Source organism: Lathamus discolor, chromosome 8 (genome assembly GCF_037157495.1).
Source record: "Lathamus discolor isolate bLatDis1 chromosome 8, bLatDis1.hap1, whole genome shotgun sequence".
Taxonomy (NCBI): Eukaryota; Metazoa; Chordata; class Aves; order Psittaciformes; family Psittacidae; genus Lathamus; species Lathamus discolor.
The window spans coordinates 13,927,808-13,951,759 of NC_088891.1; the positions used below are offsets into that span (position 1 = coordinate 13,927,808).

Genomic DNA, 23,952 nt, shown 5'->3' on the forward strand with positions numbered 1-23,952 from the left:
AAAGTGAGTAGATGGCAGAGACAAAAAGAGGTATCTGTATTCTGTGATTCCTAAATACATATTTGAAAGAAACAAACAGGGAGGGAGAGGGGAATGTGTATATGTGACAGTGACATTCTGACCACTTCAAACAGTTAAAGCAATACTGGAGCAGGGTGGTTATTGTTCCAGGAAGTTATCTGTCAGGAACACTGCCTCTGATTTTAAAGGAAACAAAAATAAAGGAGTAAGAAAAGGGAATACAGGACAGAAATAAAGACAACTCTGAAACCTGAAGCATTTTAAATACAAATGCATGCAAAAGCTTTCGATTGGAGAGCATATGTAACAACAAATGAAAGGGAAAATATAGGGTTTTCTACATAGCAGCAACACCACTGCTATCACCCCCTACTATACATACAAAATACAGGAAAAGAAAGTCTTTATCTCTCTAAAGCTGTGACCATGGCAACCAAGTCTCAGGAACAGACAAGAGTGGAGTATTTTACTCTCCTGGGCAGCTTTGGACCACCAGATGTGACTGACTAGAGACTGTTAAAACATCTTATTCTTCTTCTAGACCAAATACTACAAATTGTGCCTCTTGGTGTTATCACTGTCCACACAGTTCTCTGGGTTCTGCTCTTATTGAATGATGCATTTTTACTGAGGAGGTCACACATATTATCCTGCCTCAAGACGAAGTATACACTGATATCACATGACCTGTCATATCATCAGGCTCCAGTGCTTTCTGTTTGCTGTCACAGCTAAAGTATTGAAAATCCTCAATATTGCAGTACTGCTGTGACCTAGTAACTCAGCTGAATCTTACAGCGTAACGGTGATCTGTGAATGAACAATGGTTTCAGAATTGATTTTATTTGAAAAGAGTATGTGGTCAAGAACAAATCCTTTAATAGTGGCAAAAGAAAAAAAAAATCACCTCTTAGAACAAGTATCCTCTGCAATACTGGTTTATTTTCTGTCAAGATCTCCCTTTCCATAAACACACATTTCATCTGAAGAGAAATTCCTACCCACTTTCTTCTATGTTGCTGGAATCAGGCAAACAGAACTTATGTTCCTTACTGGAAGATGCTTGAATTTCGCAAGTCTACCATCTTGCTCCAAGACAGCTGTCAAGCATTTCACTTGAAAGAGTTCTCCAAACTGCTAGTGCCTACCACTCTAGTATCAAATGGCACACAGCAAGTGGAACAAACATTGCATTAAGTAAGCATATATATTTCCAACCAATATCCAGACAAAAATAACTACATTCTATCAAACAGAAATAGGAGAGACCAAACAAACACCAGCCTATTAAAATCTAATAATCTTTAAAGGAATATTTTACATATAGGAATAGATTAACAAAGGAGATGCCGTGTGAGTATAGCACTGTATAGAGGAGCATGTAGAATGTCTTGGCAGACCATCCTTGATGTTTTTTTGCATTTGGAAGATTTGAGTCTTGTGGTCCAACTGCTGTGCATTACAGACATTCTTCAGAATATCCATTTTCAAAATAAGTATTGTCAAGATATCCTGTAGCTAAAGATGGCTGTGAAGAGCAACACAAACTACCAGGATCTTATATATAATGCAGTCTTACATATGTAGGTAAAAAGAGCAGTTCTCCAATGCAGCCAAGTCCTCATTTCAGGATTTCAGCTGCAGACACAACACACCAGGAAAAAAGACATTAGAACTCCCCTATTGTCTCCCCGACTCCATTTAAGCTATTCTAAACAGCAAAGGACAATAATCCTGTAATAGAAATTGTTGAAATACATTAAATATGCTAAACTGGGCTGAATGGAAGAGCTTACAAGAAATGTGAGCAGTTTCTGCCTATTTCTTTATTTTCACCTGAAACATGGACTGAGGATGAGAATCTTGCCCTTAATGTCTGGAATGAAAACCCTCCCTCATACAAGCTCTTCTTACCATGTCGATCTTCTCCATTTCCACTTTTTTGTTTTGATTTTTTGTTTGGGTTTTTTTATTATTTATTTTTGTTTTATTGTTGTGTTAAATATATATAATCTTACTTCATTATTAATAACAAAATAATGGAGATCAACTATCAGCTGTAAGAGGCACATCCTAACAGATATACAGCTACGTTCCATACACGTTCCAGCTAGTATAAAGTACATAAAAGTATGTGTGCACATATGCATATGAATAGAAAGATACCTAACTATTCTCAGTATAAGGGTATATCCTTAGCTTCTACAGACTAGGCAAGAGATGACACTGCTTTTTCTTTCTGAGACAGACTTTTCCAAGCTCCACTACACTTTATTATTCTACATCAATAAGTAGTTACGGAACAATGACTCAAATTTAGAGAACTATAAAATATTCAAGTGCAAGCTACAGACTGACCTGAGGTTTACACATATAAAATATAAGATGCTATAAAAAAGGCAAAACATTTGTCAGCCTTCAGATAAAACTTAACTAATTAAAACAAAAAGCTCAAACAGCTTCTAAAACATATATATTCATGCTTGCAACTTCTCATTCACATTTTCAAAATATGCTAACCAATGTTTCTTCATCGTTTACATCTTTTAGAAAGTGATTTAGGAGACAGCAAGAAGATACACAGAGAAACTATGGTAAACCGGTAACTTTCCATCTATCAGGTTATCATTTCATCATATATGTTACTTTCAACATACCTTGAATTTCTTTACAGAGCTGCTTTCTTAGAGAAAGATTATCTAAACCAGAAATAGTTTTATGTTGCATTGTGTTAACTGTTTAAAGTTACAGTTACTCTTGGTCCAAGAAGTTATCTTGTCTCAGTTCAGTACTCCACAGTGGGCTTAACTCACTTCCTGCAGGTTTTCCCTTTTTCTAAGGATGCTTCTTAAGCATGAAGGTGGAGGGGAGGAGAGAAATCAAGATCTTAACCCACGTGGTGTCTGCCCTGACTATTAATGTTGACAGTCAGACCATGACCTAAGAACAGAAGAGCTAAATCACTAGAGCCTTTTTCCAAATACGAAAAGCTCCCTTCAGGGGAGTTACAAGCCTTTCACAGCCTTCAATTAACTCCTCCTAGTAACGCACGGGGTACTTAATATTTGAGCCACAGTTTTGTAAAGGGCTATTCTTCATAGTTTCACAACGGATGGTGAAATCAGGTGCATTGTAAATGTTTAAGAGATCATTAGGAATATCAAACAAGACCTGTTTGTTCTAGTATCAGACGGGAGTATGCACAAAAGCCTTGCTTTCCAATACTATATTTTATAAATTCTAAAATGAAGGAAAGTTATCATGCAAGTATGAACTGAGTACATGCAGAATTTGTGAGAATTTGTGGACCAGGGCATCAGACCCTATAGGCAAACTTCATCAGCCAGGAGAAAGTGAACAAAGAGCCCGTGAATAAATAACATGAAAAAAAACCAAAAACAAACCCACAAAAAATGACACCCCCCCCCAAAACAAACAAACAAACAACCCCACAAAAAGAGGCAAAAAAACCCCAAACAAACAGAAGGCATGTAGTGAGTTTCACAGAAGGCTTCCCATATTTAGTTCCCAAGGACCCTAAAACAGACTTATACATCAGTCCAGATCTTTAGGCTACACAGAATTCATCAAAACCAGAAAGGAACTGACTCTATGACTTTGACCCTAGCTACACCACAGCCTTCAGCATATTAACTGCAACCACAGAATTCATCAACTAGGCCACACTCAAGTCTAATTCTGACCAATGACCTGACAAGTAAAAGAGAAAAAGATGGAGACACAGAGGGAGAAAAAGGAAAAATGGGGGAAGATATCAAAAGAGACTGTAAACGACCAAATTTTGCAAGGACAAAATCACCACAGGAGTGTAATTATTGTTGTTTTTACAATAATCTAGGCATAAGTTCAGAGCAAAATAATCACCATGTTTACAAGTTCTCAGTTTTTAGAGAGCTGATACTCAGACTCTGAAACTGATACTCTGAAACTAACAGAATCAAGTTTAAGAGTTTCACTAAAACTGTACAACTTATTTCCTCACAACCACCTGATGAAACATAAGCCTTAGTTATCTACATAGTTCAATCACTAATTTCTTTGAGATGGAAAAAAAAAAGTTTAGACTGAATGAAGGTCTACTTTAAAAAGCAAACAAAAACCCAGCCACACACAACCCCAAAACTTGTGGGATACTTGCATAGATTTTACCAGATATTTAGGAGATTTACTATTGTTAGCATCAATTATAAAAATATTGGAGCATATATAGCTATATACAAATTATCTTTAAACAGTGCCTGAAAGTGTTCCAGCATTTCTGACCATCAAAACGATCAAAGGTTTGATCTAATACACCACAATCAGTCATTTCATTTTCTCCAAAGCAAGAATGATTCTGAAAATAGAAGACCTTTTACATAACAGGTCAAATTACTCAATGTGGCATTAACACCATGAGAAATATTTTCAGGGTATTTCTGAACTTGTTAATTTTTTTCATATAGGTTTCTTTTGTAATAGAAGTGATCACACAGATTGCTAGGCACTGCATATTTTATAAGGGGTGCCAATCTTATTAAAAGCCTGTTTAAATTTACTGATACCTCTGTAGTTTTTAAATGCTCGAGCTAAAGTTTTCTATGCTTGACTTCTACCTTCTACTTGTTTCTCAGCAAGTGTTTCAAATCATTTATCATTCATGCTTAAGTCATGAAAGCACACAGGTGTTTCATAAAATCTTCATACCTTCAAGTATGGAATCAAAGCTGAACATGACACTTCCATGAAACGCACTGTCAATGCTGATGCCTTGTTTTCGCTACAGTGACAATTAATTGAAGCACCATTACTTTTTTTGTTTGGTCAAACAAGGCCTATACAGAATATATCCCACATGCTGACATACACAGAATCAATCTTATTTCAGTCAATGGAAGTGACAGTCTTTCATTTACCTCTACTAAAAAAAAACCAAGGCTTTTTAATGCACGTTTAAAATGCATGTAGAAAATTTTGTATAAAAACCAACATCATGTTAGGTTTGCAATGACAGGTAGTAATAGCAAAGAAAAACTTTGAATTGAGGTAGCAGGCACTTCTTTGCAAGTGTCTGGTACACTGTATACACTAAAACACTTTTTAATATTATGTAACACCTAGAGCATCCTAAGAATTACTCTACAGAACGCACTGCCATTTGTAGGGTTCCTGCTTTGGATGCAGAAGTTAGAAGCCAAGACAAGTGTGACAATTCTGCACTTAGCAGGAAAATGGCAGAAATATTGTTACTATGCACCCAGATAATGCGATATCCAACATGGCAAAATGCAAGAAAAAATATATTCAAAAAAAGGATACAATTAGGGCACAACTAGGGAAAACAATACACATTAAACAGTGAGGATAAAGCAATATTACAGATATTTCTTTAGTAATTGTCCTCAGGAGTTCAGAGGTACATGGACAGAAAACTAAATGCAGAAGTACACAAATCTATTTTGTGCAATTAGATTTGCACAAATGATCTTTACATCTCTTGAGCTATTTAAAGGTTAAACTTCTTTTCCTTCAAATACATTTCACACGTGTTGAGTTAAGCACTTTCCTTTAACAATTTGTTTTAATCTTTGTCATCTATAGCAACTCAATTTTATGTAGAAAATTTTAGTTGTCCTTTATTTTTTATTCAGTGTCCTGTATGTAATTAATTGGTATAGAATGTTACCAAGTAACTAAGGATCCATAAACAATTTGGAGATGAGACAGTCATTGAATAAAAAAGCAGCCAAGCAGGTACCATACTTAAGCTCCGTAATCAAATACGTTATGAATTTCATTTCCCAGAAATGCACATTTCAAGCAGGTACAGTAAAATCACCACTGCCATTAACTGAAACACAGATTAAGTGCTAAAAATCACTACGATCACCACAGCTCTTGCATAGGTAGGAAGCACAATGTGAAAAACAGTACTGAATTTGAAAATTATATATAAATAATTTAAGTATTTTGTAAAAATCTGTTAGATATTTTCAATCAGAGAAATTAATGGAGTTCCTTGTTTCTGAAGGACTGGAGCCTTCAGGAGTATTCAGTACTTTTGCAAAATCAATAAATCAGGTTTTGTGTATTAAAAAAAATAAATAAAAATTGCCCTTTTGTATGTGAAAAGCAAGACCCCTGAGGCTTGGGGCTTCAAATACGACACGGTTTTTTGAACTTCGGTTTTAGAGCTCACAGACCATTTAAAAAAAGAGCTTCTACACAGTTATTGAAAAATTATAATGGCACTAGTACGATAACAAGTGAAAGCACCTTTACTGGTCCGCTTAAAAGGAGCAGAAGTTACCTGCATTTTGGACACGTCCTTTGTGACATGGGGTACTGTTTAGGCTAGCACTATGAATGCAAGTGAGTGGTATCTGCACTTTATTCCAATATAGCATACTAACAATAACAGTAGTGACAGTGTTATAGGCAACAATGCAATAAGACAATCCCCGGTGTATTCAGATAAACAGCCTGTAAGATGATTTAGCCACCACATCTTCTCAAAAGGACTGTAAGCATACACTTATTTTTGACTATACAGGAGATCTGACCTCAGCAGAAATACTCTTCAGGCATATGTTTCAAAGGGGTTTTAGTGTTGCAGCTAGCATCATGCAAGAAAGTTATCAAATTTGCACTCCCTGGTCGAGTATGAAAAATACAACATAGGCAATGCAAAGTTAAACATGTCTTATGATAATGAACGGGAAGTTCTATTAAATGATGTTATTACATTTTTAAACTCACACTAAGCATGTTGTAAAACAATAAAACAGAATGAGACTTGCAAGGCAATAGAAACAGGAAATTAGTAGACAATTCATTCTGCAAGTATGATGAACTTCACAGAATAAAGTCATATTAAGCTAGTACTAATTGAAAGGCTAAATCTACTTCTGATAAATGGGAGATTGCTATCTCTGAGTGAGGAAGATTGCTCTTTAAATTCTACCCATTCTTTCCTTGCTCTGAATACATATTAGCAATGTGGCTCTGCAGACATGCTACCATATGCTGTATACAGCAAGTAAAAAAGCACCGATCCTTTTATTACTACATATTATCATACTGATATTTACCTTTAAAAAAAAAAGCAAAGAGACCAACTGGTTAGGAAAATGTAAAAGCAATACAGGTAACAGTTAATTTCCTTATTGAATTGGATTTCAAGTGGTGGCTATCGGAAAAAAAATTCTGCACTTTAATTAGAATAAAATTTGTTATTGATTTTCATATTTGTCCTCTAGCACACATAAGTTGGGAGCATATCCTGTACACATGCTATGTTAATATTCCAAATGTATTATTAGATCAATATTTGTCATGGAAAGATATCCTACTATAATGGAAAGTTCTAATGGAAAGTTGCCCTATCTGCATATTAAAATTTAGGTAAATACACTAAACTACACAATTAGTTCATGGCTTCTGTTGCGGTTTTTTTTTTTTTTTATACAGCACTAGCCCCCATGCATGTGTAATAATGACATTTAAACTTAGATTTCTTTGTTCCAAAGGACTACAAGGATGAGACTGAATTTCTTATTCTAGGCCTATAATAGCAGCAGGGAGCAAGTTACGCCATCCTCCGTCCTCCTCCTTCTTTAGGCTCCCCTTGTAGTTCGTGGGGAAAAAGACTTTTACTTATTCCTGCTTCCGTCTGCTCATTCTAAAACCAACATGACCAACTAGCTCATAGATAGAGGACTTAGTATAAATAGATTTCTTAAGTATGGACAGAATTCTCAAGTTGGAGAAGGTAAATTTCACTTGAAGTCAACTACACTCATGGTATTCAACACATTTCAGCATAAACTATGCTGAAATGCCTATTTATTTGGACTAAAGGCAGCCCATAAATCTCTGGTAACCTCCCATTCACTATGTAAAATAAGGTATCTTTAGCAGCCTCATGAATAGAGGGTACAACAAGTTCTACATGAAGCAGTACTAGTTTGGATTTTAATCTGTGTGACAGCATTCCTCCCACAAAGTATAAAAAAAGCTATTATGAAAGCCTTCTAAAAGACATTTATAAAATTTCAGAATGTTTTCTGAAAAAGTACATCAGCCTCTGTCCCAGGAAATTGGACAATGAACTGTTCTGTATAACAGAGTCTTTCATCTGCTTGAGAGGCCTGCCTCTTAATTACCTGATGGAAGAAGAGTTTTGAAGCTAAGCTGGTATAACTGAGAGGCAGTCATAGGTACCAGATGCCCCTAAACTTTCGTCAAATCATCTGTCAAATTCAGCAGAATTATTGCTGACTCTACACCAGTGTAAATACTGAAATATTCATGGAAATTCTTGAACCCAAGCCTGAAGTTACACACAGACTGGCTGTTCTCCCAGTTATCCATTAACTCCAGTACAGTAACACTGTTCAGATTTTTTTTTTTTAACTGCAAACAGTGATACAAGTTTGACAAAATCAGGTCCTCCCCTTTCACTTAAAGAGGCAAAGCTTCAGTCATGAAGCTAACTGCATAGCCAGAAGAAAAACAAACACTTTTTACAGAAACAACAAAAGTTTATATTATGTCCATTTTCATAACAGAATCCAAGCACAAGGCTACCACTGCTCTTCACCCCAGTTAACAGTTGGGGAATATGCTGGAGTTATAAGCATGTGGTACTACGCACAACTGCCTGTTCACTTGCCAACAGATGAAAATCACAATGAAAGGCTGCTGTGTTTCTGGAGAGGTTTATCTGTAATGCTGTGTACAGCTTTCCCATATATCTGAACAATACTTCAGTGCCACTTGGGCAGACAAAGTATCTACATAGCTCTTGATCCAGGTCAGGCCAATTTCAAGGATCAACGCCATGACCTCTTGTGTTCTCCTGCAATACAGATATAATTCAACATTAAACCAACTACACTACATCCTAGTAGGCTTTCCCAGGTATTCACCCTATATGGCATCTTTTAGTCAGCAATACCTGACAGGAATAAAAAATAAAAAACCCTGTTAATTGCTAATGTAGCAAATGACTGCGTCATTTCTTCTGTTACAGCTGTTTTCCTTCAGAGGTAGTGATTGTAACTTACTCCTGCTTGATATTAATAAAAGATATACAAACTGCAACTAAACCCCACACTTTTAACTATTGGCACCCATTCTGAGAATGCAGCAGATATGAACAGTGGCATCAATTTTAATTCCTTTAACTTTGAAGCAGACAGCATTTTTACATCTGGCAGTTACAATATACCCTAATTTTTGTCTCTGTGGTACCACTGCAATCCTACACTATTAAATTTCACTGGTGTAGAAAGAATTCACTATACTTTAGCACAAAGTTATCCAGATGTACTAAATAAAATTGCATTAAAGATATAATTCTGTTCCAAGCCCTTCTTTGGGCCGCCTTGGGCATTGTATGGTGATAGAAGCTATAAGTTCTTATGCTGTTGAGTGCGAGAATTTGCATCTCTATAGAATTAATGAGTCAAAATCATTTTCTATACTGTTAAGCACATGCAGCAGCACTGAATTTACTCCACAGTATTTACTGTCTGGAAATCTAGAAAGGAAATTGTTTGTTTAACTGAAGAACCCCACTGCACCATACTGTGCAATGTGTCCCCATTGTCAGGAGTTAATTTAAAGACACCACATACAGAACTGCCTTTTCTACACAGATAGTTCTTTATATCAACAACCAGAAGTTTCAGTTTGAAGATGACAGAGTGAATTATTTAGCAATTATTTACTTAGCTCCAGAAGGCTGCAATACTTGTAACCTGTCAGCACCATTTCTAATTAATATTAATTCCTGGAGTAATAATAAAAGGGTGAACAAGTAAAAAGCTGAGAACTTGCAGAATTGGTCTTTTTTTAGATGTGGGACATATTTTAATCTTCAAAATTTTTACCAGAATACACACTTTACACAAAATATCTAGACCAAAGAAAACAAAGATACCATGTTTATCTTAAAAGTGTGAAAAGTACAAGACGCAAGCCTCCTTAGTGCACAATACAAGCACAATCCTGTTGTGCATCCTCCTGCAAACACTAGTGCACAAGTCCTATTAAAGGTATGCCTTGATAGGAAGTAGTGTTTCTTCATGCTGCCCCTACAGCTCTAGAAATAAGTTTTGTTACCAATTCAACATTTAAATTTATTTTTTGTGATATGATGAATTACATTATACTCTCTCATATCATTAGCATAGGTCTTCTGTCTTGAAGTTTGGGTGGGGGGTTTCAGTTTTAGTTTTGGGTTTTTGTTTAAGGATATAAAGCGTTGCATTGACATTCTATGTGGTCTGAGTCCCTTTATAATCCAAGGTCTTTTCAAAAGGCACATGAAGATCTGCCACCTTGTGAACTATAACCTTAATTGACATCACAGGAGCACCTGAGAAGCTGCTGCAATGTACCCTACAAATGTAACAACAGCACAGACTATGAGAAATCCATGACAAATATATCATAAAAGTATTTATGAATAATAATCATTACATGCTCAATTATCTTTTAAAACTACTATCTCATCTATTTCCTTTCTTAAAGAAAGTGATTAAGTTCTGATAGAAAGTAACTGATGAAAATCACTTTCAAATTACAGCTATGAAAACAGATTTATAAGGAAACAAAAAATTCTGTTTCTTCCTTATTACACTTCTGTGCTCAATTTTATTGCAGATTTTCAAATGCATGCTAATCCTTTGGTCAAAAATTAGTCCACTAGAAATGCTAACTAATGTGCAAGTACAATCACCTTCAAGGATGCCTCACTCCCAAATTGATCTGTGCTTAGAAAACAGCCTACCTACGGTTACATGTTTTTGAGAAGTATCCCTTTTAGCTGTGAAATAAAAGGGATCATCTGATACCAAGGTTTCCCACAACTAAATTTCTCAACTGTTTTCAAGATCAGTTTTAAAAGAGCAATGAAGATGTAGACAGAACAGCCGAAAACTGGTGGCATCTTTACAAGCTTCTCCATAAAAATGTGTGTATTTGTTAATGATTGCTTAACATTGAGATACCTGTTCTCATTTCCCTTAGTTACAACAGGAATCTAGTATAATATTTTTCCATCCTACGTTTAATAGTTTACCACTAGTAAAGGTGACCTTCTGGCAATTGCTACAGAACAAGCAGGAAGGCAATCAATTTCACATTTTTGCTTTTTGGTAAAGGGCAGATAAATAGTATACATAGGGGAGATAACATATAGTATATATAGGGGCAGACATAACTTATACTGTTAACTGAAATACTATTTGCATAGAAAAAGTGCGTGCTGCCATTACAGAGGAGTAAATAATCATGGATCTTTTAATACCTTCAGGTACAGAAAAGAACACATTGGAGAGGAAGCATTCTTCCTTTAGAGGGACGAGAAAAGAGAAGAGGAAAGTAGCAGTTTGCAGTATTGCAGATGTGCTGATGGAGGCTAGTAAAATTAAGGGATTAAAGGAACAACAGGGCAGGAAGAAAGATCCCAAGACAGTATTGTTCCACTAACCCTCCAAAAAGAGGACTGAGCAGAAGGGTAGAACCCATTCCCCCTCCTGACAGGAGAAAACGCACAGAAAACAGAAGAAATCATGCACCTAGACAAATACCAGAACACACATAAGAAGGATCATAAATATTTATCAGAAAACAGAATTCAAAGTTATGCAGGAAGCCACAACAAGTAAAAGCAAGGTAAGTTTAGAGTACCCTAACTCAAAGTTTACTTTTGAAAATGTTACCTTGTATTGTTTTTCCCAGCACTGCAACTAAAGCTAAAATTCTAAGCAAAGCCATCATATAGTCACTCAGCAACAGTAAGACACCAAAGAAAAGTAAGTGCAACCCTGCATACAACAGTTGCACCTTCCCTTCTGCGTGCTTTTCAACACAGAGATAGAACGATTTTAAATCTCAAAATGCAATGCAAAACCGAGAACTTCATATTTTTACTAGTTCTAAAAGAATCATATAGTGTAAATCCACTTTTTTAACTATAATTGTTAGTTCAATTTCATTTTATCTTAAACCTTTTTATTTAAAGCAGCAATTCAGTACATTTGAGGAAAAAATAAGCACCAGAAGGCATTTCCTATGCCAGCTTAATAATATTAAATAGCTTAGTAACACAATAGGCTTGTAATTTATGCTGAACTCTTTCTGCAAAGTCCTTCATTAAATGCAGATCTGTTGTACTTTAAGCCAAGGGACATTTTCGTCCCAAGCAGGTAGCCTAGACAGTGTGTTACAATAACCTGCAAAGTAAAACGTGATCTCATTAGTTAAACTGTGTTGTCATACAGTATTAATATGCTGCACATTTCAGCATTTCTATACTCCTCCCTCGCAGGACACAACAGCTGCATCACATGGAAACACTGCATTGTAATGTCTAGTACCATCACAGCTCCTAGCAATTCTACCTGTCAAAGTTCAAGTAACTACATTTATTACCCTTGTGAATCAGCATTACACTCTCAAATCACCTGGGAATCTACAGTTTAACCTGCAACACCCAGCTTTAATTTTCCTGACTATGTAGTTGTGAGCTTTGCATTTATCTTCCCAATTAACTGATTATCAACTAACTTCCAAGGTTTCTCAGATTATGATTTTGCTAAACAAAGCAGAACTTAGCCTTCTCACTTGGCATTGTTAGGACAAAAAAAATTAATTCTAATAACTAAAGAATGTAACATTTATAGCTTCTAGAAATCTTCTCAATTCATTGTTATGGCAGTTAATCACCTGATTGTCAGGATCTGACTTAAGCTTGTATTGCATTTATTAATGACATATCTCACGCCATACAAGGATTTTATTTCTTGCTTGTTTATATAAATAAACTAATATATTCAATGGGGTAGATTTCTGTTTTGGTCTTTTATAAATTAGGTTTGTATAACACCACATGACAAATAAAACTTCAGGAAAATAAACAAAAAAATCCTTCTGTGTTTCTACCTGTTTCAATTTCCCAAATATAAACCGAATCGTCCTCACATCCAACAATTAGCAGATTTTCAACAGGGTCAAATTTTATCTTCTTCACAGGAAACAGATGCTTTCTGGCATGTAAGAGACATACCCTCTTCTGAAGGTGTAGAATTGCTACAGAGTGATCACTGCACATACAACACACTATACCATGGTCTTTTAACTGCAAAATAGAAAGAACTTCAGTTTCAACACTGTAATCAGTTACAAGCACTTCATTTTAACAAGCCTCATACAAGTTGCCCAGTGATTTCCTTCCCAAAACATACTCATTTTAGAAAATGTTTTATTTCAGCCTGTATCTCCAATTTGTTTTTAACAGGCTAAAGGTACAACTGATCTCCTGAGACAAAAACATACAGTTCCCCCTGTTTTTTCAGGGATAAATAAAGAATTGAAACACTTTTGATTCATAATACTTTGCCTATCAAAGCAGCGATTATATAACCAAATATACAGTAGCAGTTCTAGAAGAAAAGGTATTAAAAAGTTACCTCTAACCAAACTGCTGTTCATGTAAACAAAATTATGTCAGGTCTTATGACACAAAAGCCAAGAGTAATGTATTTCTAATGAAAAATCGGGTATGTTACTCTACATGGATCTGATTCCGAAAAGCCTTCCTTTCCATACCTGTAAGTAATTTTTGGTGACATGCAAAGGAATTCACCCTGTGGAAAGGTTCATCCCCATAAAGAAAACTGAAACACCACCCCAGCAGGCATTAAATCCTACCTAGTTTTCAGGAAAAAAAAAAGGCTAAAGGAAGCCTTACAAATATTAAGAAATTACACCATTGCAAAACATCTCATGCACTATTTAATATTGGCATGTGAGTAAACTCTTGAGTCAACCTTCAGTATCAAATATGATATCACAGGCTTTCTAAGAGGAAAAAGATGAAATCCCTATCCCATGGCATACAATGGGGACAGGATTTGTTCCACAAATTTTCATACTGCATTCACTACAATAAATCTAACATTTTATTATAAATTTCACTTAAAATATACAAAATTATTCTGAATCTCATAAACCACAAAAAATACATATGCAAAGGACCACAAGGATGTGTCAAGAACCAAAATCAACCATATACATTTAGATGAAAATACTACTGGTCGAAATCTTTCCTTACTATGTTCTAACCCCTAGCCTTACTGACTACACTTATAACTTCAGAAGTTAGGACATAATCAGATTAACATGTAGACTGATGATCATGGTATTAAGAACAGTGACTAGAATGTAAAGAGCTCCCACTTAACATATCACAGAATTGGGGTAATTTTTCTTTATCACTGAAGTTAAACTCCTAAGAAATCAACTCCCTGAAATTAAAAGCAACTTTCAAACAAGATAATTAATGAAATATAAACTAAGGATAGAGTGTTCAAGGATAAAAGTATTGCCAGATGGTTTTTAATCTTATATACACACACATATCTACAGATACTTTTTTTTGTTTGGTTTTTTTAAAGACATAATTTATTATGCTTTTACTTACTTTATAGTTTTCTGGAGACCGCAAAAGCTCTGTCACTGGACCAGCTTGCAGAATAAATTGGTGTAAGATGCCTCCAGTAAATATATCCCAGCAGATCACAATAGAATCCTGGCCCCCTGATAACAGCCAGCTTGGATCAAATCTTACTGATTTATCATGTGGATAAAGTAAACAAGTGACTCTGCTACTATGACCATTCAGAACCTTGTAAGGTACATTATCTGAAACAAGGTGATACATAAATTATTTCTGCTGTTTAAGAATAGGAGTTCTTTATTTTATAGTACATTTCATAAAATGTCAGGAGACTCAAAAGACTAAATAAAATTCTTTACATTGGATCAAAGAATTTCAAACATATTCTTAAAATGAGGACAGCAGCCTGCACTCTGAACTTTATTACTCAGCTGTACCCTTTTTATTCCTTCAGTAGAATGATCTTTTACAGGGGTAAAAGACCAAGATGTCATGACACAGGCGGTAGTTGTTCCATATATCTCACTTCCAGGTAACTCCATCCCCACACGATCCCCACAGCCATTCCAGGACTCCTAACAGAGCAAAGCACCTTAGTACTACTAAGCTGGAATCTAATAGATCAGTTAAAGGGGAAAGGAACATACTCATCATACCTTACCTTTCAAAGATGTGTTTTCCAAAAGTCTTGCTCTTGCAGTGTTTAAACCCAGCGTTACAAAAATTTTCCCATTTTCACATCCACACACAAGCTTATCGAGACTGGGTATGTATACAGAGGAACTGACAACTGCACTTTCGATTCCATCTTTAGATGCACAAAGATGATCAATAATGCCCTCTGACTTTGAATGTTGTTTACCAAAATTATCCTGAAGACTCCATGTTGCTGTAATTGGGATCTCTAGAGGGCGTGGGAAGTAAGTCAGGGATTTTAATTTTTTTTTTTTTTTTTTTCAAACCAAAATAAAAATCCAACCAAAGCAGAATATTTTTTTTGTCCCTTCATCACTTCCCCCAGCTTATCCTTTCTGCAGCCTAGGGACAGAAAGTCAGTAGGTGCTATTCCAACACTAGATTACATCTCACAAAGCCCCTTCTTTTATACCTCCCTATGAAGAACAGTAAGCAAGAGCAACTAAGTAAGTTTTCAGGACACTTGATATAGAGTCATTTATGGGCTGACAGCAAGGAAACAAACATTTTCTGTTCTGTGAAGAATTTCTAGACACCCATCTTTGTTAGTGTTTTGCTCCTTCTAACTTCAGGCAGTCACTACACAATGAATAAGTGAACCTCACTTCCTAGTGTGAAAATATTTTCATGAGAATTTCAGTTTTAACAAAAATTGACTTACAGACATAGTTAAAATAGGGTACCAAAGGCACAGAATTGTCAAACCTTTTGGAGAACCATCAAATGTTGACACGGGGACATCAGGAACATGCCACAAAGTGATCCTTCCTGAAGCTTCACCAGAAAAAAGAACCTTATAGAAAGGCTCCTTTCTTTCATTCATGAAGCCCATGACGAAAGAAAAACTCTGTCAAAAGAAACAGTAAACCAATATGCTGATACAAAGGAAAAAATGTGGATACCAGGCACATACGTTGGAAGCAAATGCTTAGCTTTGTGTTGTGAAGCTGTCTCGGAACACCAAATCAGGGTCCTTCTTGCACGAAAGTAAACTGAGAGATATGTGCAGGAGGATAAAAACCCCGCAAGCTTACAGTAAATGATGTAGATAAAAGGTTATCACCACAAACTATTTTGTTCTACACATCATGCTTACTTCATGTAGACAGAGCTTAAATTTGCTCCTTCAAGACAGTTTATCAACATCCCCATATGATGGTTATATTTTACAACATTGAAGTTAGTGAGTAAATTATACACTAAGCAATTCTACTGTAATGTGGTTAGGTTTAAAATTTAAGAATGAAGATCAAAACTGATCATGACAGGCATTTTTTTTTGTCAAAAATCTGCTATAAAAACTATTCAGATAGGTAAATATAAAAGCAGAAATATTAGAAAAGGGCAGGTGAGATTATTTTACAAATGCATATGCTTTGGGGGAAGCATATATGAGCTTCCTAACAACACTGTAACCCTATTATTTGCTAAGCCATGTGTTTTGGCTATTTCTTTTCCCTCACAATATCTGACCTTTTGGCATCCTTCAGCAGTTATCCTATCTGATTTTAGATCACAGCATTTGGGGGAAAAGCTGAATGGCCTGTGCTATTGTCCTTCAACTGAAAACGAAATCTGTCAGGCTTTGCAAGAGTATGCAACAAAAGTGCTTTCTAAGAACCTGTATTTGTCAACAGAAAGAAAGAATGCTAGAAAAACTCACATAAGTATACATTTGACAGTGTTCCTAGTCAGGTACCCTTGCATACCTTGAGAAATTGTTTAAAGACCTGCTTGAGCTCTCATGTAAATACACAAGCTAATGCAACTGCAGGCAGGAATTGAAGCCACATGTTCCAACAACTACTATTTCATAAACAGTATTAGCTATGCAACTAAAAATTACTTTAACCAGCCTTTCTATAGCTGAAAAGGCAGGATTTTTTTCCTCCTTGGAAAAAGGACACATGGCCAAGAATTAAGAAAAAAATTATGCTATTAGTTTGCAAGTGAAAAATTAAAAAAAGGAATGACTAAGTCTTACTCAGTGTTTTCATAGAACAACAAAATCTGTCAATGGACTCATTTTTTTTTAGGGACCACTCAGGCAACTGCAAACAAATAATGACTGAACTTCCAAAGCTTACTCTAAACATTTGTCAATTTACCTTTTTTTCCTTCACATCAGTAAAGCAGAGTAAATGAGGATAAACAGTTTCTTTCAGCACCTTCCCATCAGCAGGATATATGCTTTTAGAAAGCCCACTGCATTATTAAAAATAAAAAAAGCTTTAGAAAGCAATATATTTTAGAAAGCAGAACAGCAACATCCAAGATTCACAAGTTCAATTAAAAGTTACCGAATAAGTAATTACAAGCGACTTTTTGAAATCACAGCACCAGCTGCCCAAGTTCTACATGGCTAATCTTATTCCTATGTCCCCTGCTGTGTCAAACAAAGACTGAGGGCTGTCAAACTCAGGGTAAATCTTTGAGTGCCAAAGTGGTTTTGTTCTGGTTTTTGATCATTTGCAACATGCAGAGATTTTCCATAATAAACCTCCCAAAGTTCATCTTGTACCTGAACTTTTTGTGTGAATTTCCCATTTGAGCCCACCTGTTCAGCAGCTGGTAGATGTAACTGTGACCATCTTCTGTCCAGATGATAAGTCTGTAAGCTGCTAGTACTTCTCCACCAGCAAAGCACTGACCACTTCTACAGAACTCAGTACAAAGCAAGGAGAAATCACAGTAATCATAGACCTAAGCTCAGAAAAGAAATAAAACAAAATAATAATAAAATATAAACATTAGTCATTCATGTTAATTCAAGCTGGTTTGAGGCAATGGGTAATAAGTAGAACTTGACTTTTTGTAGTCTGACTAACTCTTTAAAAGCCAAAGCAGTTTTCATACTTCAAACTGCTGCAAAATCAGAATCAAGCCTTACACTTCTGAAATAAAGTGACAATAGAAAAAAAACGGCATTAAAGCCTTCTGTTACAGTAGGTGATTTTGGATTGGTTTTACTTCCTTGCCTTGCATTTATTAATATTTACAGGACTATTAATTTCTTATAGAGAAGTAGGTAATGAATTTAGCACAAACATGACGCTGAAGGCTAACAGAAGCTATAAATGCTTCTATGTTCTTGAAAAGAGGATCTGCTGGCATAATCACAGCACACATCTTAAGGAGATTCTTTTCTTCTTTGGGAGCAGAGATTTTTCTTTTTCACAAATTAATTGAAAGCAAAGAACATAATCCCCTTTGCTTGCATGAATTCTTCCATTTCTAGAGATGGTAAAAAGTTACAACTTGTTTACTTCCTCTGACATTCCCATTTTAAGATGAAACAGGAAATGACTAGGGCAATCTAGGATATTGTCTGCTTGTTCACAGAGAAAGCAGTCATAGACACATTTCATTAATTTATTCCAGCAGTGAGAAGAACTAGGATTTCTCTGAATAATTCATAGCTTAGTTCTATTCATTATGTAATTTCTAGTTAATATGCTTTACATTTTCATTACTACAGAATTGGGTTAAGGAACCACTGTAAACACATGAATCTCTCCTATGCTTACACACCTTTCTAATTAAGGAGTAAGATCATCATAATCTTTTAAAGATGTAAGTTCATTGAAAATCCAGCATTACCTATGTACCTATAACATTACCTTAAGCTTAAAATGCACAATGGAGATAGCACAAGAAACATGCACCCCTTGTGGAAAAAGCATTATAGAAATCAATAGAAAGCAATTCATGTTACACAGACTTTTCCATGAAACCCCTATCCACTGTATACATGGAATTTCTTTATAAATGCTTCTGTACAGACTTTTTAAATATCCCAAGAAAAGTCTCAAGGATGTCCTACAAATGTATTATTCAAAGTTGAGGCAGTTGTATGTAGAATTTCCACCACCCCCCAACAGGAGTGGTGTTTGGATCAGGCAGATATTGCACTAATAGCTCAGGATTATTTTTAAATCTAGGAAAAAGAAACAGTAATTTTAAAATAAAGTTAAGTTTAACTAAAATTTTAAATAAACTAGTAACAGTTTCAGCAACTGCATAATGCATTTATTTTCTTACAGCTATAAGAAAGAGATAAATTCTGGGGCACTTAGTTTTGCTGGCATCTATTAGGGGAATTCAGGCTATTGCTCCTGATGGAACAAAGGCCCCTGGTCACTGACTTGATTACTTCTGTCATACTTACAACAGTTTTTGTGCACCTTTGTCTCCTTTTGAAATTCACTGTGGACAGGACTGTAATACACCCAGTGCTCTAAAACTGACTAATAATGTAATCCCCTTTCTACCCAATGTTGAACTTCAAAAGCAGACATACATTAATAAAACAATAAGCAATCTCAGTCAGGCAGCTAGGATAGCAGAGAAGGGATGACACTATTATATCTGACAATTAGTGAACAATTTAAGCTGAGAAAAACAAGTATCTGCATGTAAAAATTACATAAGCTTTTCAAAGTTATTAATAAAATTTAAAAGAAAGCATAACGCTCAATAATGTACCTGCCAGCATGTGGAGGACACAAGAAGAAGGAGCCTTTCTGTGTATGTACAAAACCGTACCACATGACAATTTATACAGTCCAGAGATTTTGATTCCTTCTCACACACACTTTGTCTCTCCTTTATAGCACAGAGGAAGAAAGTTGTAAGATTTATTCTAGGTATTTGATCTTTTACTTTTAAGATAGAAACAAACCATTGAAAATAACTTTATTATCAAGACCATGATGCTCAGAATTATTATATTTGAATTATTTTAATTATAGATTAAATCACTGAAAACTTATGTTTTCTGCTTCAGTAACAGTATTTAAATCTCTCAAAAACAGGTATGCTAGTCATAGAATTATGGCTATCAAACTGCAAACTATTCTTATTACCCCTTACAGCTCCAAGTAAATACAACAACACTTACTCAAATACGGCACTTTAAAACATTAAGTAGCTGGATTGTTACTAACTCTGCACCCCTACCTTCACAAAAGAAGGCAGTAAAAGGATGGCACCATACCATATACGCATCTCTGGTGTGTAACCTACTGTTAAGGCCCTCAGTTTCTACAGTGTGACAGTATTTTTTACCCTAATAATGTTTTGAAGGCCCCCCTCAGAAACTTTGCAGATGAACGAAAAATGCATCACAAAACCACTAGTATGGTATCAAACTTGACAGAGTCTGAGAAGCTAGATTCTACCCATTAACAAGTAATGCCGTGGCATGCTCTTCAGTTTGTCAAGCAAGGCAGTAATTTATTATGGATGTTCAGAGAAGACTGTTGACATTTCGCCATTTCTGTTGATGATTCATAGTGCTTCACTGTAATACTGAAGTCCCTTTGTGAATATAGCTCTGGGTCTAATTCAAGTAACAAAACATTGTATTCCAATTCTAACATTTGTGCATGTCAAGTGACAGCTGCTGAGAATATTAACACAGAAAAGGACAACAGAGTTTGAAGATGGAGAAATAGGGCACTTGACACAGCAAGAGTCTTTTCCAAGTGAAGACAGCATTGTCAAATGCAGATAGAGGAAAACAAAGCCTAAAAGACCATTTTGAAAAAAACAAGGAAGGTGAAGAGGGAGTACTAAGGCCAATTTTGAAGAGCTTTGAATTTAAAGGACAGAGTGAAGGGGTTCAGAAAAAGGAGTGACATCAAGAAAGGAGGAAAGCATTATACCTTCAGCACTGTGGAATATGGGAAGACAAGAAGCTTGGGCAAAAGACTGCAGTTGTCAAGGCAAAAGCTGTCCAACAGCCCAACTAATTTTAAAAATGCGAGGGTGTGTTTTCAGATTTGTTATAAAAATTGTCTAATTCTGTTTAATACATATCCAGAAAATTCTCATTTATCTTCTGCTTCAAGGCATCCTTAACCTGAGATTACTACTATATTTATGTTTTCATATTGCTGTTTCACACCTCATACAAACTGACCTGTATGCTACTCAAAGATGAAGATAGGTCCCACACTTTAAGAGTTCCAGTTACAGACACTGCAACCAATGAGTCTTCTGTGAAGAAGTAACAGTAAGACAGTCAACTTGGAACCAAGTTCAAGCAGTGTCAAATACCAAAAGAAAACCTTGGCATAGACACTGATGTTTCATACTGCTCTAAAACATGGATTCTGCAGGACACTTCAGATGAAGTATTTCCAAAAAAATAACTAATGTTATATAAAAATACAGAACATATAAGCAAAGAGTGGATATTTATTTTGCCTAATCAGATATATTTTAATAGAAGGCAAAGAATAGTGGGTTTGTGTCCTTTATTTTCCTGATATTACACAATTAATTTGTACATAAAATCAAGAAATGAGTTGCTTATAACCAGCGTAGAGGCTGCTCATTTTTCTCTTTGAGAAACATTAAATAAAACATAACCAATATTAGGAGTATTAAAAATACCTTCTTAAGTGCCGTCAATGAAATGTTAACATGTACATAATGGCTTTGTAAAACATGACTGGATATTAAATCAGGTAGGATTGTTCCATCTATACAGACTTTTTATCAGAAATACATCTAGAACACATACCTTGAATTCTTGCAGAGTGTACAATACACATACAATTTACCCAATCAGAAGACTGAGATGATGATAAAGTGTGAAGAACATCCAAACTCTTAGCATCAATAATAAGAACATCTTGATATTCTCCACAACAGAGAAGCCAGCCTTCACCTGTCATTCGGAATGAGCAATGGTAATACTGTACAAGTGGAAAGAAGAGAATCAGCATACAGAACTACATATGTGCACATATTTTTCCAGTTAAGCATGTCATACTTTGAATTATAATCAACACTTGTAGCATTTACTAAAACTCTACTGCATATGTGAGACCATATAAAATTCTCCTAGTGACACAAGCATTTCACATATTCAGCTGTATGCCTATACTAAATCATTATAATGTAAGAGATGCTTTGGTCTGAAAGCAGATCTTAAATATTAGGATTTTTAGAAGCAATCAAGCCTCTACTTTGCATTATATACTGCTAAACAGTTTGGGACTTGTTTCTGAGGCAAGTATTTGATAAAGCTCTAGCTAAAGACAAAGATGAAAAAAAAATATCAAGTGAAAATGCAGAAGAATCATAATTACTTTTCTCATAACAAATTTTCCATTATTTTCTAGGAAGAATTTCTATTCCACAAGATATTATTTATCTTGACATTAACTGCCTTAGTGTTAAGATTCATTCTTTCTTTCTCAACAATCACAAAGAAAAGGTAGAGACACATAAAGTGCCAAGGAACAGAGATAACAGCAGTGCAGACCAACTATGAAGACTCCTTTTCTGCTAGGTGCTGTGTATGTTTGCATTTTATGTAATATCTATCCATATTTGTCCACATAATTGCTATAAATGCCTAAGTAGCCACCTCAAATGGAATTTACAAGTCAATACTCTCCTTAAAGGGAACAACTATGTAGTCACAGGAAAACATCAGACAGACGCACAACACTGTGCCTAGTTTACTAGAATTTTTCTGTACACTCATGTTCTGCTTAAAAAATAATTCTTGGTTTATCAGTTAAGTAATTGAAGTCTGAAAACAAAAGCAGCATAAATAACTGGGAATAGGATAAGTACTACCACAGGTATTATGAAAGACCAGAGGCAGAGATGCTTAGCAGCAGGAACAACTTGTAATTACTGTTCCTCTTAAATTAGGCTTGAACTGGAATATTTGTATTGTCAGTTAGTCCTCTGAGAAAATCCCACACTGATTAAGATCCAAAACAGTTAAGAGTTGACCCCGGTGTTAAACTTCATTTCAAATAGCAAATATTCAGTTTGCACTGCTTGACATCTGCCATTTACAGCTGAATCATCTACACTGAACAAAAGTAACCTACTAAACCAGATAGGCTCATTAAAATCTACTAAAACACCAACAAAAAATAAAGCAACAATGTGAAACAGTGATACTATCAAAATCTGCATGCACTAAGCCTCCCAAACAACAACATTACGCAGGAAACTGTACTCTTTCAGTTACTATTATGCCACAGGCAACCATTTCCCATGGAACAGCAGGAAAAAAAAATCCTATAAAAACAACTCACAAGAAACACCCCCCCCCACACACACAAAAACCACAAAGAAACAAAAAAAAAAAACACAGCAAAATCCATTATAAATGTCTGAAGGTTGCATTTTAAAAATATAGTTTCCCCTCCTAGAAACATCTATACCTTTTCATAAGAAAGTTTTCTTGTTAGGTGTTCCTATTTTCCTTTAGCCATCTTCCCCAGGTTATAGAACTAAAATCTTTATCTAGCCAAAATTAAGTTTAGTTCACATCTAATAGAAAAGTAACAGTTTTCTAAAGTATTTGCTACTTCTACTTGAAGGGCAAGAATGAAGATTCCGCCTCTAATCTCCACAAAAATGCAGAGACTGTCAGATAATCACCCAGGCCAGGTCTGCCTACTTTGAAGCAGAACTCTGCCATAACTTTAACTATTGAAATCTAATTAAGCAATACCATAAAGCAGATCATATCACACCTCTATTATAATTGACATATTTTATGTGTGTGTATACATACAAGTAAAAAGAGTATTTAAGATCAAACATACATAAAAATTATTGAAGAATAAATTCTCTTAATTTTTATGTTTACACACACATCTATATCTGAAAATAAATTAATAAAATATTTTCTATAACTTTCATTTGGTAATTACCCAAGCTTTTTCTCTTCCCTTCATCATTAACAACTATGCTCGAATTCATCATGTCAACCCTCAGTGTGTCAT

At 35.3% G+C, this 23,952-nt stretch overlaps 1 protein-coding gene across 7 annotated transcripts in view; it reads right to left on the reverse strand.

The window, feature by feature from the left end:
* WDR72 (WD repeat domain 72) overlaps window positions 1–23,952 on the reverse strand; it is a 113,403-nt gene that overhangs the window by 74,049 nt on the left and 15,402 nt on the right. For all 7 annotated transcript variants that reach the window (XM_065688910.1, XM_065688915.1, XM_065688911.1 and 4 more), the window contains 9 exons: window positions 21,717–21,891; window positions 21,111–21,187; window positions 19,673–19,792; window positions 17,745–17,890; window positions 17,296–17,392; window positions 15,893–16,034; window positions 15,153–15,395; window positions 14,516–14,736; window positions 12,976–13,171 (listed from right to left, as the gene is read on the reverse strand). In XM_065688910.1, the coding sequence (XP_065544982.1) occupies window positions 12,976–13,171; window positions 14,516–14,736; window positions 15,153–15,395; window positions 15,893–16,034; window positions 17,296–17,392; window positions 17,745–17,890; window positions 19,673–19,792; window positions 21,111–21,187; window positions 21,717–21,891 (1,417 nt within the window). The remainder of the gene's footprint in view (window positions 1–12,975; window positions 13,172–14,515; window positions 14,737–15,152; window positions 15,396–15,892; window positions 16,035–17,295; window positions 17,393–17,744; window positions 17,891–19,672; window positions 19,793–21,110; window positions 21,188–21,716; window positions 21,892–23,952) is intronic.